Source organism: Danio rerio, chromosome 25 (genome assembly GCF_049306965.1).
Source record: "Danio rerio strain Tuebingen ecotype United States chromosome 25, GRCz12tu, whole genome shotgun sequence".
In the NCBI taxonomy this organism is placed as follows: Eukaryota; Metazoa; Chordata; class Actinopteri; order Cypriniformes; family Danionidae; genus Danio; species Danio rerio.
In genome coordinates this window covers 33,805,105-33,823,348 of record NC_133200.1, presented here as the reverse complement: position 1 = coordinate 33,823,348, position 18,244 = coordinate 33,805,105, and the positions used below count along the sequence as shown (strand labels likewise).

At 33.4% G+C, this 18,244-nt stretch overlaps 1 protein-coding gene across 6 annotated transcripts; it reads right to left on the bottom strand.

The window, feature by feature from the left end:
• Window positions 1-1,042: 1,042 nt before the first annotated feature.
• On the bottom strand, window positions 1,043-16,594 carry tnnt3a (troponin T type 3a (skeletal, fast)). 6 transcript variants are annotated; one of them, XM_073942290.1, is made up of 13 exons: window positions 16,460-16,594; window positions 14,164-14,345; window positions 10,008-10,047; window positions 9,873-9,889; window positions 6,843-6,861; window positions 6,717-6,762; window positions 6,504-6,620; window positions 3,191-3,268; window positions 2,992-3,105; window positions 2,696-2,808; window positions 2,530-2,620; window positions 2,402-2,442; window positions 1,043-1,435 (listed from the first exon to the last, which is right to left on the bottom strand). In XM_073942290.1, exons 2-13 carry the CDS (start codon window positions 14,297-14,299, stop codon window positions 1,399-1,401), a joined length of 849 nt encoding a protein of 282 aa, XP_073798391.1. In that variant the 5' UTR covers window positions 14,300-14,345; window positions 16,460-16,594; the 3' UTR covers window positions 1,043-1,398.
• Between the last annotated feature and the right edge of the window lie 1,650 nt (window positions 16,595-18,244).

Sequence of the window (18,244 nt, the reverse complement as noted above, 5' to 3'; positions counted from 1 at the left end):
TTGAGCCATTTTATTAATGCAGCTTCTTCTATTGATATACTGGACCTTAAGGTAAATATTAAATAGCCATTGCTGTCTATTGAATGTGCGTACTGTCAACGACGATCGGAGAGGGTAGTGGCGGTTCTAGTTTAAATGACACCCTGGGCGAACCACCCTATACACCACACCTCCCTTGAATTGTTAGATTTGTTATTCAATAAATATAACAATTTATTTATATTTATTTTATTATTATTTATATACAATTATTATTCTGAATAAATAACAGAAATCAGTCCTAAATATTACTGGAAAACAACAACTGGGGTGATATGCCAAGATCACTTAAGAAAACTTTTGCATGAAAATTAATTATGACAATTCTAAAGAAAACAAAAAATGTATTATAGAATTATCTGTGGTCTTAGACCAGATCATGGCTGAGAACTCATGTTATGAAGTCTTACCTCCCTGACTCATTATCCCTCCTTTCTGCTTTAAAGGCATGCTTAGTGAAAGTAACATCATCATCATCATCATCATATTATATAAACTTTAGTCGACTTTCACCTCTGAACAAAAGGCTGTTACTTCGTTTCACGGCGCATGAGCGGCGCGTATTTTGTCGGCGTGCATGCAAACAACCAACCGGGATTCACACAGGAGTGCGTAAGGCGCGCGGGAATTGTTTTCTGCGCGCATGCGTCAGTTTGCTTTCACCAGCATTCACCATTAAACCAGCACTAAGGGTGAGAGACAATGAATCAGCTACGTCTGTAACACCAACAATAATTTAGTGGCTGCATTTTATTTATTTAAACATTTGGGATTTATAAGTACATTTAATGTCAACAGCAAAATTATATTGGGGTGGCCACAGGGGTGGCCAGAGTTTACCGAGGGGTGGCCGTGGCCACCCCTGGCCACCCCTTGGGGGCGCCCCTGTCGTCGAGATTTTCTAAACCTATTCTCGATGCAGCATCAACACATATTAACATACAGTGCATGGAATATGGTGCATTGGTGTTGGAATTAGAAAGAAAAGGGGAAAGACAACATCTAAAAACAAAAAAAAGGTTTATTGACTTTGAGTTATGAAGAAAAGTCCCTAATGAAAACTAACTATGGTTAAAAAAAAGTTATTGTAGTTAAAGTATGGTAACCATAAATAAAACATGATGTCACACTATTGTTTAGCAAACCTCTGATTATACAAATGGTAGGCTAATCAGCCCGTCGTTTTTTACAATAATAAAACCATGGTTAATGATCGTAAGGCTTTCACACTTTATTTACATGGCATATAAAGGAACTGGTTGAAGATGAGAAAGAGTGGGTTGATCAATGTCGGGTTGTGTAGTCAGCACAGAGGTATCCTTCATCACTCTGGTGGTTTTGGCCTGCGGGGCGATGCACTTACTTTCTGCGACGAGCGGCGGCGCCCTTCTTGCTGCTGCAGTGCAAGAGTTAAAAATAAAAAAGTGAACTAACTTCATTTCTACCTACTTCACACCATGGCATGCACATACCGTGCTTAGCATATTGAATACACCCCATTTTGAAAATGAATATTTTAATCGTTTCTCAGTGAATATAGGCGATGTAGGCTATTTTGGTGCGTTTAAACAAAACAGATGTATTAAACAGATAAATCGATTACAAAAATATTTTAGTCACCAAACTAATTTAGAAATTGAAAAATAACACAATTAAATTCACGCTAAATATTGCAAAAAAAAATTACAACCTACAAAATTTCAACTAATTTTTTATTTATTTATTTATTGCTTCTCTTGATTTTTCCTCCTTTAAAGTTTGTATTTAATATTTTTCTATAACATAAAAATTGGGTGTACTAGTTTTTGGACCGTTATGGTAAGTTATTTTGTTAGATAAGCTTTAGATTTGGCTTCACTACTGACTAATCTAATGTATAGCCTATGCGCAAATATAATATTGTATAGCAAAAATATGGATTTAAAAAATAGATTTGTGAGGCGTGTGCTTATATATGCTGAGCACCGTAGGTTATTCAAACAGGCTTGAATTACTGTCATAATATCTGATGGCTGCTACAAACACAGCAGCATATATTTATATATATATATATATAGTCATAAAAATCACACTAGGTTTTAAATTATTATTATTATTATTTGTTTGACTTAAATAAGTAATAGTCTTGTGTGTTTTTTATGCTTAATATGCAAATTGATATCTAGAGAAGGTATTCATTGTATGATACTGATATGCTAGAATAAATTTACATTTATTTACAAATCAAATGATGATTTATAGATCACAAAATGGAGGTGAAAACGTGCATACACCCCATTTATACATGATGAGACCCCTACACTGAATCCAACACATTCAGGCCATGCACAACAGAGGGCGCTTTGGCATCCATGAAACTTACAATTTGCTGAGCTCCTCCACTCTCCTGCGCAGTGTAGTAACCTGATGAACATTGTTGTTGAATTAAAGCCACTGACACTTTAAGAGACTGCATATTTTAATGTCCTCTTTTCTATCATGTTTTCTTACCTCGTACTTCTGTCTCTTCAGCCTCTCCATGTGTTCAAATTTCTCAGATTCCAGAGTCTTTATCCACTCGTACAACTCTTGTGCTTTGTCCCTGAAGTTGATGACACAAAGACATAAGACCTTTCCTGATAGTTTACCTAGCTACTTTATCAGCAGTAAAACTCACCTCAGTTTGTCCTCATTGAGATGGTCGATATTGAGTTGTTTGCGTCTCTCAGCCAGGATCTTTTTCTTCTTCTCTCTTTCTGTCTGTTTCTTTCCACCTTTCTTGGAGTCAGCCTGAAATACAATTGAGACTCTGGCATCAGTCATCTACAGAAGGCTAATCGACTAATGCTATTGCTGGTGTCAAATACCAGTAATTTACTAATTAAAAAAAGCCAGATATTAACAAAATTTCAGTTTAAGCATTTATAAAATTAGTCATGGCGCACGTCCCTGTGAGGTTTAAACAGAGCTCACCTTCTGCAGGTAGCTGCTGTAGTTGGAGCCCATACTGGACAGAGCTGATTTTTTCTTGGCGTCTTCCTCTGCCTTCTTCTTAGCATCTGCCTCCTCCTTCCTCAGCCTCTCTTCCTGTGAAGCCATCAAGACACTGCATCACTGTATTTCTAGATTAGCCTATGTACATTTGCTAGATTCAGAAGGCAGTGTTCCATACCTCACGTCTCGCATGGCGCTCCTTCTCCTGCTCAGTTCGGATCCTCTGCTGCTCTGCCCTCTCAGATCTGCGCTTTTCCTGTTCGGACATATTATCATTTACGTTTAAATTATATATCATATCGGTCCCACTTTATATTAAGTGTCCTTAACTACTATGTACTTACATGAGAAAAATCAATACAATGTACTTACTGTGTTTATAATGTATTTGAGAACACTTGTGGTGCTTTTGAGTTGGGATAGAGGTTGGGTTATGGACAGGTTTGGTGGCATGAGTAGGTTTAAGGGTGGGTTAAGGTGTAAGGGGTGTTCAACAGTGTATTTACAAATGTAGTTACAAAAGTTAATTACAGATGTAATTACATACATGTTTTTAATCAATCATACATGTACATACATGTATTTACACAATAAGTACATTGTAACAAACTTAACTCCTGTGTAAGTACATGTTAGTTAAGGCCACTTAATATAAAGTGGGACCATTATATCATATTATAACCTATTATATTATAATCTATTATATTATATCATATTATAACCCTATTATATCTACAATAATATGATTATAATCATAATATAACCTCTTAGTGTGAGGATCAGGCTCTAAAAAGAGGGTTCTTAGCAATGCTACAAAAGAACCATTTTTAGGGTTTTTAAATTGCACTTTAAGCTGAATACAATATCCTGCAAACTAAGTAGAAAAAAGATTGTGCACTGTCACCATGTCATAGACAGTGGTGTAAAGTAACTAATTACAAATACTCAAATTACTGTTATTGAGTAGTTTTTCTCAGAAATTGTAATTTACTTAGTGAGGATTATAAAAATCAGTCCTGTGATTCCTGTCCAATCAAATCGCACATAGAAGATAAATTGCATCATAATGAACTACCTCAAGATATGGGAGATTTATATTTGCAGCAAACACTTTGGTAGCATTAAAAGTGTCCAAGAAGATGTCCAAAATCTTTACACGCATTGACCCAGAGACTGTTTAGATGCATGTCACTGATGACAAGATGGCGAATGTTTACTGTATGTTGACCAAAATGGCCTTAAACCCCCATCAGGCATAAGAAGTCAACATGACGTCAGATTGACGTTGTACCCTAACATCATGGAGACATCAATGTCCAACGTTCAACCAAAAAAAACAACCAAATATCAACGTTGTGTTGACGTTACCACTGTGACGTCTATCAGACGTTGGATTTTGTTTGTCATACCTGTCGAATAAATGTCAGTTTTTTGACATCAATATGATTTTGGTTTAAGATGTTGCCTCAACGTTGGATTTTGGTTGCATTCTAACAACCTAAAATCAACCAAATATCAATGTCATTTGACATCAAAATAACGTTGTCCTTTGACGCTGGCTAGACATTGAATTTTGGTCACCTGACGTCACAACCTAAATCTAACCTAATATTAATGTCTGACATTGTGTGCCTGCTGGCCATTAACTAAATGTACTACAGAATATTACGTTTACACACATCCACAAATTATATGTAAATGCATCAGCTTAATCCTCACTACTCTTTAGTACTTTTAAAACATCTACATTTTACTCATACTTTGAGTAATATTTACAATAGATACTTTTACTCTTCTTGCACTAAATCTTTAGGCAAGTAATGGTACTTTCACTTGAGTTCTTCAGTACTCTTTCCACCACTGGTCATAGATAAAATAAAAAAATAAAAAAGGTTATCAGAAATTAGTTATCAAACCTGTTGACTAAAACCTGAGTGAGAAATTCTTCTCTTCATAAAACAACACCTGGGAAGTAGTTTTAAAAGATAGTTATACATATTTATTTGATCTGATTACTTTCCCAGGGATGGGTTGCTGCTGTAAGGGCATCTGCTGCTTAAAAACTTGCTAGATAAGTTGGCGGTTCATTCCACTGTGGCGACCCCGGATTAATAAAGATACTAAGCCGACAAGAAAATGAATGAATGAATGATCTGATTACATTTTCAGTGGAACAAACTGCATTTGTTATTGTTATTAAAACTGCTTGTTATTAAAATGTCTCATTATATTACTTTGTCAAATAATATTTAACAGCATCTTTAACATTTAATCATACTTTAATGACAAAATCAGCTTATATCACTGTAGTTGAGGTCCAAAAATATTAAGTAAGCTATTATGAAATTCCTATTTACACTTACCGGCCACTTTATTAGGTACCTGTTCAGCTGCTTGTTGTGCTTGCTTCTCAAATTTCGAATCCGCCAATCACATGGCAGCAACTTAATGCATTTAGGCATGTAGACATGGTCAAGATGATCGGCTGCAGTTCAAACCGAGCATCAGAATGGGGACGAAAGGTGATTTAAGTGACTTTGAATCAATGTGGCATGGTTGATGGTGCCAGATGGGCTGTTCTGAGTATTTCAGAAACTGCTGATCTTCTGGGATTTTCACGCACAACCATCTCTAGGGTTTACAGAGAATGGTTGGAAAAAGAGAAAATATCCAGTGAGCGGCAGTTCTGTGGGATAGGAGGATAACTGGTTCCTTCAACATGACAATGAGTTCACTGTACTCAATTGGCCTCCACAGTCACCAGATCTCAATCCAGTAGAGCACCTTTGGTATGCGGTGGACCGTTTTTCCGCATTATGGATGTGCAGCTGACAAATCTGCAGCAACTACGTGATGCTATCATGTCAATATGGAGCAAAATCTCTGAGGAATATTTCCAGTACCTTGTTAAATCTATGCCACAAAAGATTAAGGCAGTTCTAAATGCAAAAGGAGGTCCAGCCCAGTACTAGTAAGGTGTACCTAATAAAGTGGCTGGTGAGTGTATAATGGCTTCATGACAGTCATGATTATGACAGATTAATGACCAGTTATGCTGTCTTGTTAATGTCAAGTTGTCATTGACAGACAAAAACAGGTTGTGGTACACTTGTTTATGTCAAGTTGTCATAACAAACAATGTCATCTTTTCGTTTAAAATGACTGAGTGAGGGTGTCACGGTGGCGCAGTGGGTAGCACATTCGCCTCACAGCAAGAAGGTTGCTGGTTCGAGCCCCGGCTTGGTCAGTTGGCATTTCTATGTGGAGTTTACTCTTCATGTTGGAGTGGGTTTCCTTAGGGGTTTCCCCCACAAGTCCAAAGACATGCGCTATAGGTGAGTTGGGTGAGCCAAATGACACTTAATGATAGTTGTCATAAGTGTGCATACATTCTCATTCACAGTCATGTCATCATTATAAAGGTTTAATGACACTAACGGGTTTATTAACACTTCTAGTGTTACTGAATTGGCTTGGTGACATTCACTCACAATTCTCTCCCTGAGAGCGATGAGTTCCTCCTCCTCCTTCTGCCTGTGCTCAAAGTGAGCATCGATGAGGCACTGCAGCTCAAGTGTATCCTTGTTGTGACGTTTCTTCTGAATGTCCTGCATTCAGACACACAGGGAACAATCGAATTATTTTTTCGACTAATACTTGGCTGTTCTAGGAGTGTAACGTTTTAAAGATAAAGAAACTCTTACATCAAAGTCCACTTTCTCACCATCTGGGATTTTAGGTGCTGTTGGCCTGTAGTGAATTAATCACAGTGAGCAAAATGTCTTGAAATAAAATCATTTTATTCAATATATTTAATTCATAAGGCTTACTTGAACTTTGGCTTCTCTTCTGTATTGGAAGTAAAAATGAGATGTTATTGGGAAGTCAATGTTAATTAATTAACACCCCAGTGTTTAAACATTTCAAAGATTTACTTGCGTTTAACATACACTCAAAATAAAATATATATTTTTACTTGTACAAACTACTAATTTTAAATAAACTGAATCAACACAAATCTTGAGATTTCATTGGGACAAATTAATTTTTTTTTATGTTCAATCGACATAATTTTATTAAAAGTGTTAAGTTAACTAATTCGATTTGTGTTAGGACAACATGAATTAATTGTGTGGAAGCCTGCATTTTTTACAGTGTACAAATGATCACAGAAAAAAAAAGATCAGTTTTGTTACACTTATGCCCATAATGTTAAATATTTTCCTGTGCTTTAAAAAATGGTATACCAAATATTAACACGGTGAACGAATATCAATATGTTTGATGGTCTCTTATAGAAAATATAAGTTACAGTATTGTAACAGCACTAGTTTCTGCTATAGTGCAGATTATTTTTCAGATGTTTTGAACAGCAGCTTCTCCTAAACAATGAGGATTCATTTCGATTGAATAAACCAATTTAAACAATACTTAAGTCAGTCTGATTTGTGGATAGCATTCTCACAAGTATATCTAATAAATACAGCTTCAAGCCAATCACTGCAGTTCTTATTGCACTCTTGCTCCAATTTGCCGCCCTTGGGTGAAATAGTAGATGTTGTCCACTAGGAGGAGACAGCAGACTACTTTTTAATAAGCAAAAATCTGTATTCAACACACTTTCCTTCATTATTATTAACTATTGTACCATGGCAGAGATGTCCAAACTTGGGCCCATGGTAACCTTAGATTTGGCCCACCATCCCGCATGAGAATGATGGGGAGGGGTTGGTGCGAATGAATTCAACAGAGATCGTAATTTCTAATTTAAAGTAACTTTCTTTTGTTTGTTTTTTTTTATTCCTAAGCTATAAGCTATATAAATAAATGTTTCCATTAAATGCTGTAAATGAATCAGATTTTTAAAAGACTGTCAGTTAACGGATAAAGAACAATGCAGAAGACATTGGCGAGCGAATCAAGGCAAAAAACAGGAGTAGCTTGACTAATGTAACTCCATTCTGTTATAAATGGGATTGTCTTTTTGCTGTAAGAAGTTTATTGTAATAAACATATGAGTTAATGTACTACATTGGTTAATATAATTGTTATAATATAATATAATATAATATAATATAATATAATATAATATGATATAATATAATATAATATAATATTATATTATATTATAATATAAAGCAAAGTTTTCTAGTTATTTTTAAATAATAAAATAAATTATGAAATCCGGCCCACCACCCTCAATCAAGTTTAGTTTTTGGCCCTCCTTTATAATGGGGATATTTATGATATTTTTTTTGTAATAGAAAGCACGTTTTATTGTTTGTTTTAATTATTGCTCAATTAATTATTTGCTAATAATTAATGATTTATGATTATATATATATATATATATATATATATATATATATATATATATATATATATATATATATATATATTATTTATATAATTTATATTATTTATACTTTATTATTATTATTATTATTATTATTATTATTATTATTGGTAGACCTTCTAGAAAAGACTGTATTCATTGTAACATTTGAAATGAATTATTTTCTGGTCTCCAAAAAAAAAAAAAAAAACTTCTCACATTTCAAGATTTTCCAAAACAGGTAGATCCTTGGTTAATGAAGTAACCCAGTGGTTCTCAAAGTGAGAGTCAAGAGACAATAAGGGGGGTCGCTTGTTAATTTCCAAAAATCTCATATATTTTATTAAACTATTAGACTTATCATATTTTATCCATTACCTTCAGAATATAAAAATAGTTTTCAACTTATAATATATTTAATATATAATTAAAATTTAATAGTAACATAAAAAAAAACAAAAAAAAAAACATGCAAATCAAAAGTCATCAGCCTTTCAAATTTTTTTCATTTGATTGCGACCCCTGGGGTTATTATGCTAGATTAACATCACAGCAATAGCGTTAGTTGCAGCAGATTGATTTTGCAGTACAATATTAAACTTTGACACCTTTATGGCACTCACATACATTAAAAATAAAGGCCACGACTGAACAAGGAGGATGATCTCCAAGTGGCTCCAAGTCTCCAAAATTAAATCAAGAATAGTCTGGTGCTATAAAATATGCTCACGGTTCTCATTAAGTGAGGTTGATATTAAATTAAACAAATTAATAATGATTAAAAAAAAAATATATATATATATGGTTGTAAGACTGTTGCACTTTTTTGTGTTGTCAATATCCTTATGTTTGTATAGTTCCTATTGGTGTGTGTGCACCATTGTGTGCATTATTTGCTTATAATATTGCTCATAACCACCTTATAACCACCTTATAACCACCTCTGAGTCACTGGAGTTGTTATTTTAGTGGTCGCGGGCTAAAAAGTTTGAAAACCCCTGAAGTAACCAATTGAAATAACCCATGATGTGTGCTTAAATCATTAACTTGTTTTAAAATTTGTTTGCATTATTTAAATCATCTTGTTTTCTTCTTGGAAGTGACTCTAGTGGCTCTAAACTCCTGGCTGAGGACCTGAAAGAGGCTTGTATATATTTTTTCTAATTAACCATCAATTTGCAAAATGCAATTAAATATTTAACCAATTGTGTGCTTTAAATAAACGTTTAAAAAAATGGGTATCTGCATATTGTATGCTATATGCAAATTGCCAAACTGTATTTAAAAATTTAACCAACCGTGTGTTTTAAATAAACATTTTTAAAAAAGTGTAAATAGTCGTACTGTATCCTATATGCAAAGCAAATGCCTTTCAATTTAACTTATGGGTAATAAAACCACAGATTGCACAACGCCATGCAATACAATGAAGAATGAACAACGAATAGGGAGAACTGATACTGACATAACAAATATTTGCATTACCTAAATAAAAATAAGATTCTACTGGAGAAAAATTACTCACCCTCGAAATGCTGCTCACTGTAAAAAAAAAAGCAAAACAAATTAATAAGACTTCATGATACACTGTTTGTGCACTTATTATGATGCAGTTCATGCAGAATTATGTTTTATAACTAAGAAATGTTCTAATACGTACATGTCCTCTGTGTCTGACATGTTGAAAGTGGACTTTGAGACTAAAAATAAAAGAATAATGCACAAAACATTGTCATTATAATAATCATTACAATACTGTATATCCTCCCCTGCACCACTGACCCTTTAATGTTGGCTAACTGCACCACAAAAAATGCTTTTCTCACGTAGAGGTTCTGCCTTGTTAAAATTCATTAAAAATTAAGCAAAATAATCTGCCAATGGGGTAAGCAAAATACCCCAGTCAGAATTATTAGCCCCCCTTTGAATTTCTTCTTCTTTTTTAATTATTTTCCAAATCATGTCTAACAGAGCAAGGACGTTTTCACAGTATGTCTGATAATATTTTTTCTTCTGGAGAACGTCTTATTTGTTTTATTTTGGCTGAATTAAAAGCAGTTTTTAATTTTTCATACCTCATTTCAAGGTCAAAATTATTGTTGAAAAAATTCTCTCCAATAAACAGAAATGGCGGGGGGGGGGGGGGGGGGGGGGGCGCTAATAATTTAAAGGGGGCTAATAATTCTGACTTCAACTGTAAGATCATTTTGTTTACTCCACCGTTTAAAGGAAAATTAATTTTGACCTATTATTATATTTCACATATTTAACATATATTTCAATATTTTAAATATTATTATCATTTTTGGTTTATCTAGAACAGTGATCCCGAAACTAGGGCCCCCAGGCCAAAGTATGAATCCTTTAAAAAGGTACCGCCCAAGTAACAGCTTCCTTTTTATTTCTGAGAGTGCATGGTAACCTTTGATTTGGCCCGCCATCCCATCTAAGAGGCAAAATAATGGGGATGTCTGAGATTTTCAACTCAAATTTAATGTAATCATTTGTTTGTTTTATTGTTAAAAGCTAACTGAAATTAAATATTTCAATTAAATGGCATAAATGAATCATATTGTGCCTAAATGTGGGTGGATAGAGGACAATGCAGAGACTTTGGTGAGCAAATCAAGTCAAGGGCAGATTCTGCTTGACTAGTGTATTAAGCGTTGAACTCCACTGTGTTATAGTCGTAATTGTTTATGTTTTATTGCATTACGTTATAATTTAAAAAGTCAGTGCATTAGTTAATATAAAGTAATGCTTTCTATTTATTTTGAAATATTATGAAATAAATTTGAAAAATACACATGACAACTTTAATCAACTATAGTTTGATATACTGTATATATTTACCTTTTGGTATTGTTTTTTGGCCCTTCATGTGAAAAAGTTTGGCCACCCCTGGTCTAGAAAATGTTTCTTGATTTAAGAACTAGTAACTAGACAAAAATAATCTACAAAAGAATCTACTCACATAATCTACAGCATTTTTGCAGTGTGGGGCTTATTCTCTTGGAATATAAAATGCAAATATTCTGTCTAAAGTTAAGTTGATGGTATACCAGAACATTTATTATCTATATTTATTTTTGTTTATGGTCTTCTCCTATGATTTATCTGTGTTTTTCCCCAGCCATTTTGTCAAAGCATTAACAACATTTTATTATTAGTTGACCTGTGAACTTGCTGACACAGGAGTAAAGTGTGCATTCTCCCGTTTATGTGGCCATTTGTTTCCCACTTTGCCTGATAGACAAACTTTCTTTTAGAAGATTTTCTGGATAAAGGCTTGTATAAACATATTATGACATATTACTACTAAAATGTATTGATCTATTGCCGAAAATAAAATATATGTGCATCTAATCCTGAAACAATTTACAGGACTGGATTAAAAATAAAAGAATCAATCAACTATTAAATTATGGTTACTAATTAGAAGATGAATGTGAGCGATCCCCACAAGCATCCCAGGTCAAAAATAATAAGACAGCTGCACATAATAGACCTAAACATTGTTCAGGATAAACTGCAAAAAACGTTTTTCTTGAGCAGATTTTTTGCCTAGTTACTAGTTCAAATAACAAAAAATTATTAAATTAAGAAGAATTTTCTAGACAAGCAAAACATATAGTCTTGTTTTAAGAAATAATATGCCAAAATTAAGTAAGTTTTCCTTAAAACAAGCAAACTAATCTGCCAATGAGGAAAGCAAAATTATCTTGCTTTTCCTTTTGACATAAGATTGTTTTGCTTGGTTTAGGGAAAAACTCACTTAATTTTGACTTATTATTTCTTTCAAAATATTTAAAATATTATTTTTGCCTGTTAGAAAATGCTTCTTAATTTAGTAATTATTAGATATTTGAACTAGCAACTAAGCAAGAAGTCTACACAAGAAAAGCATTTTTTTGGTAGTGTGTGGCTTTTGTCTAGGAATTTAAAATAAAAATATTCAGTCCAAAGTTAAGTTGATAGTATGCCAGAACATTCATATTTATATATGTGATTTTTATGATTTATATGATTTTTCAGTGTTTTTATACAGTCATTTTGTCAAAGCATTAACAACATTTTATTATTAGTTGACCTGTGAACTTGCTGACACAGGAGTAAAGTGTGCATTCTCCAGTTTATGTGGCCAGTTGTTTCCCACTTTGCCTGATAGACAAACTTTCTTTTAGACGATTTTCTGTATAAAGGCATGTATAAACATATTATATATACTTTGAAAATATATGATGTTTTATGTGTCTTTGTTAAAAGTTAAAACCTACTGTTATTTGCAGAAAAAAAATACGTCTAATCCTGAAACAATTAGCCGGACCGATTGGTTTAAAAATAAAAGAATCAATCAACTGTTAAATAAGGGTTACTAATTAATAAATGTGAGCGATCCCCACAAGCATCTCAGGTCAAAAATAATAAGACAGCTGCACATAATAGACCTAAACATTGTTCAGGATCTAGTTTCCAAGGTCCAGCTCAAGTTTTTTCCTTTCTATATTTGGACACAGAACTGAATAGATTATGTCATTCATTCAACTTTTGATAAAAGTACATTTCAATACATGTAAAATACATTTACTTTAAACAGCATCCAGGGATGTGCATTATGACTTAATAAATTGGATGAAATATACACTGTAAAACAAATCCGCAATTTTATGGTTTATTTCCGGTAGCTGGGGTGCCGGATAAACAACGTAAAAAAACAGCTGTTAAATTATAGAAATTTACTGTAAAATAACAGACATTAAATTACAGAAATTTCCCTAAATTAAATTTCTGGTAAATTTCTGTAATTCAGCTTTTGTTAATTTACGGTAAATTTCTGTAATTTAACGGCTGTTATTTAATGGTTTATTTCCAGCACTCCTGCTGCCGGAAATAAACCGTAAAATTACAGATTTTTTTACAGTGTAAAGTATATACTTTCCTATTATGATCTTACCCTTATTATGCTTATTTTGTGGTGTGACTAAAAAACATTGTTTACAATAATTCTTTTTCATAATTTAAAAGAGCACAATTATGCACGTCATTACAGGGATTCAGACAGAAGCACGAACAACAGCACTGTGGGAAAGTTGCAATCTTGAAAGTACAGTTCACATTTTGGATTTTACTTTTTTTGCTTTACTTTTCATTGTTATGATGGACCTGTAATCATTAGTTTTTGAAAAATAATTATTTTACATTTTTACATTTTGCCAACATTGAAGTTTAAAATAAACCGCGAAATATAATCACACAGGAAATTAGTAAAATTTTGAGTATGTACTTTAAAATGTAAAATAAAAAAAGACATAGTCCTTTACACTTGGTCAGTATAAACCATAATTGAGTTAATTTAAAGTAATGATGCTGTATTGAGATATACACCATTATCAGGACATGAGATGACTTATTTTGTGATCCGTTTAGATCACACTTTATTTTGACGGTCCGTTTGTTTAATTAAGTTAAATTGCATCTACATGCCTTCTTATTCTTTCTTATAGTCAGTTAAATGTCTGTTGAAGAAGCAGTATCAGCAGATATTAAGCAGACAGTCAAATACTCAAATGGACCATCAAAATAGTGTTTTGCTATGTTGCTCAGCCCTGCATCCGACTTTATTCAATGCATAAATTATGATATTATGCTTTTGATGCATCTTTATCCATTAGGCTGAGTGAATTCCACAAGTTTGTTTAAAATCTGATGAGTTTGAATGTTAATTCTTAGAAATTCCCTAAATCAACAAACTGACAAATTTGCACAATCATCCCTGTCATTTCATCTCCCTCACTCATGCCCTCTTTTACCCTTACCTCGGAAAGCTGAAGGAAGTGAGCTCCCTGTTGGTGGAGACTGGCTGTAAAGTTCAGCAAACATGCACGCATGAAAAAGTCTTTCTGTTATAGTGACACTTGATCCACGGAAAAGTCCCATTGGTGGAGATTCCATAGTGGGAAGGGTTAAAAAGGGAAGGTTCAGATCTTGTCCACGGGCACTGAATAAGGAGATGTATGAGGGTTTGAAGAAATGCAGCAGAGGTGAAAGTTTGTTGCACTGTTGCTATATTTGTTGTGGTACTACGTAGGCACAATTAAAACATTTTCCGAAGGAGTTGAACTTAAGTGTTATTGACTTGGCTTTGGTGTTGTTTTAAAGTATAATGGATAGATGCTTCAGATGAGGTCTGGGGTGTCCCACAGGGCTTGCTCCTAAGTCCACAAGGGTTGCGTTACAAACTTTTCTGTGATATGAAATTACAACCATTGCTAGTAATAACTGGTGTGCCATACAGATATATTTGCATGCTATTATTGCAATTATCACTTATTTGTCATTACTTTATTCAGTTAAATGAATTCCGAAATTCAAGATAGCTTTGATTTTGTAGTTAAAATAATTGATTTTACATGTGTTACCCCCACACTGTATAAACTAGTAATTTACATTTAGTAAAAAAAAGTGTCTTAAAAGCAACTAGTTGAATTTACTTAAAAACGTGAGTAATCCTATTGATGTAACTTTATATATATATATATATATATATATATATATATATATATATATATATATATATATATATATATATATATATATACTGTATATATAATTATGAGCGTTTAATTTACTTATAACTTTAGGGATGGTAAAAATCGGCCTTGTCATTTTGGGCCAGAGCAGTCCACAACATACAATCAGAATGCTACCCATCTGTGCATGCCCTTGAATATATTTACCAACTCCTATTTTATAAAGGCACAAAAGCCAAGCCATATATAAAAAGTACTTAGAGTTAACAAGTAATTAAAAAAAATAAATAAATAAATTATATATATATATATATATATATATATATATATATATATAATTCACACTGGAAGTGCAACTTGTGTGTGTCTGTGTGTTTTGAGAGAGCCTATATTAAATAATGAACATCACAAAAACTGCCTGCTGACGCACACAGTTAATGTTGATTAGCAAAATAAAGTTAAAGGTGCTGCATGTAAGCTTTTCACTCTTCTAAAGCATAAAAATACCATCATATGTTTGCAGAAATTTAAGAAACATAAGTGAACATTCTGGTTTATCTGTAAAACAATGCTGAAGTCAGATATTCTGCTTAAAAATGTTTTAACGCTGTGCTGGAACACTGACTTTTTTTATGTTCTTTTAACCTGCATAATGCAGATTCAGCAAATTATAATTTAGCACTCCGGGTTGACTTGGTGGAAAATCACGTCTTTCTTTCTTTCTTTCTTTCTTTCTTTCTTTCTTTCTTTCTTTCTTTCAAAAAAGCTCTGAAAGTATGCATCCACATGACCGAAATGCGACCTCTGGTGGACAGTATCAGACTCCAAAATGAGAAAGATTCAGATCTGAGTGAGGTTATTAATTAGCAAATTATATAAATAACGAACGTAAACATTAGGTGAGCAGGTTACAATGTAACGTCGTGTCCTGACAACAAGCTTCATGACGAGATACGCCGTGATAAAATTGTCTGTTTGCACCACAAGAAACACGACAGAAATTGAAATACAGCCATTCAGAAGCACAAAATATGCACTCACCACGATATGGTAAGGTTTCTATTCAATACATATTAACATGATTAATTGTAGATGCTGAATTACGTGTTTAATTCTAAAGTTCACTTTCAAGGTCTGATGTGAACTATCTGCTGCTGCTTTCAGTATGGAAATAAATGTCATGTAAACTGGCATTCAATTTCAGATTGTTAGCATTTAACACTAAGGCACATGAGGTTTACGTGATCATTGTCATAGTTTTCTGTTGTGCAGCTGTGAGAAATAGAAGCCGTTGTTGAAGGTGTTGGTGAGAACAAAACTCGTTTTAATATGGAAGATATTCCTTCTATCAGGTGCAGATGCTTTTATTTAGAACACGGTTTATATCACTGGCTCCTGTCCTCAATCTGGGGGGAATTCCAGAAAGCTGTGTCAACTTACCGTCTGCTAAACCTCGAACTCTCGGTTGATTTACCCAAAACCTGCTTACCGCGAGTATGGTGGTTCCAAAACAGGTGATAAGAGTTAGTTAAATCAACCTCCTGAAGATAACCGCGGGTTAATGCGCGTGCACGTCACATACCTGAAGGCATTTTCAGTAGATCGCCGAATTCACGAGTCACCATAGAAAGTCACGGTGAGAAAAAAAGGGCAATGCACTTTACAGAGGCAGAGCTGGAGGTTTTAATCACAGACATTACACACCTGCTTCAACGATGGAAAGAAATATAGGATAATAAATAGAAAAGAAAAAAATAAATAAGAAAGTTTGTTAGCTCATTAAACACATGCCAACCTCCATTTTATTGTAAAGAAAAATTTAACTTCCCTTTAACATCCTTTTTGAGTATGTTGTGTAACCATTCATGCATTTATTTTTCTTGTCAATTTCTTAAGGCCACAATACAAATGTGTATTGACTAATAAGGCTTATAGAAATTGTAATCTTTCTGGAGCTAGAACTCTGTCCAAAGTAATTAAACACAAAAACATTACCCTAAAAGGTAATATTTAATTACTGGAGCTCTGTATTTAACACTCTAGAATATTCTTTTTGTCATGCAGCTAATAAAAAGAGGCCTGTCTAACTGCTGTGGGCCACCAGTTAGAGGAGCTGCTGTGTCCTATAATAAAGGCTCATGATTGAGTTTTTGACTTAAACTACACAATTTGTCACTGTTGTAAGAGATTGTTATCAGGTAGCTTTAGGTTCTTTTTATGCTTTTTATTTTGCATGCAGACGAAGTTCCTTCTGCCTCAACTAACAAGCAGTGTAAGAATTTTCTGCACTTTTCCATAATTGAATTTTACTCTTGGATCACAAAATCTTTTATATATATATATATATATATATATATATATATATATATATATATATATATATATATATATTTAAATTCTAAGGTAGCTGTGTAAGGGCCATCTTCAAAGATAAATAAAGTCACATGAGCATCACCTTAAGGCGAGAAATGTATATGAAAAATATGTTGTACATTGAAAGGTGCGTGTATAAAGCAGTGTAAAAAATCATTCATTTTATTTCAGGAAATGAAGAAATGAACAGACCAAACTATTTGATTAAACAGTTTTTTTTGACAAATTATATATTTTTAGCACTCTTCCATCTCTTTTGTCTGCTTGGGTCACTGAGATTTCCTCTGGGTCAGGCTGCAAGTAGGGTGTCATCGTCTAAGGCAGAAAATGGTATCTTTTGTCCTCCAGCAAGTAACAATGTAGTGCCCGAAAATGATTCATTATATTATACAAATATAATAAAAATAAACATTGTGTAAAGCAACAATTCCTTTACAGTTTTTTTACTATATTTGTGTTATACAATTGAATCATTACTTCCTGAAAATCAGCTATTTAGCCTCAACATGTGGGGTCATCACAAGCTGGTAAGTGGAAGCAATAATGAGTTTAATAGTTGAAACCAAAAGATTAAGGACAGAAAATTTGGTTGTACCTGCACATTTATACTATGGACAGTTTTCATATTATTACTGTCCTTTAGTGACTGATGCAGCTTTAAAACCGGCTGCAATTATTGCACACAATAGCATTTGGAAACCCTGAAAAAAAATTATATAAAAAAATGTAGGTGTGTGTGTGAATGTATACATATGGACGAAATCCTACATCTTAAATTATGGATATATTTTCCTACAAAAGACAAAGCTGCCACTTCTTATAATATTATACAGAAAAATGTGAGCGGTGCAGAAAGAGAGAAAAACACATCTGTAAGTGAAATTCGAACTCGCTCCGCGCTCCTTTGTTCATTAATGACGAACTGTCCACTACACTATTGTCGTGCTCTGAATCAGCTGTGTAATGATACGCAGTGATTTATGACCAAGGAACT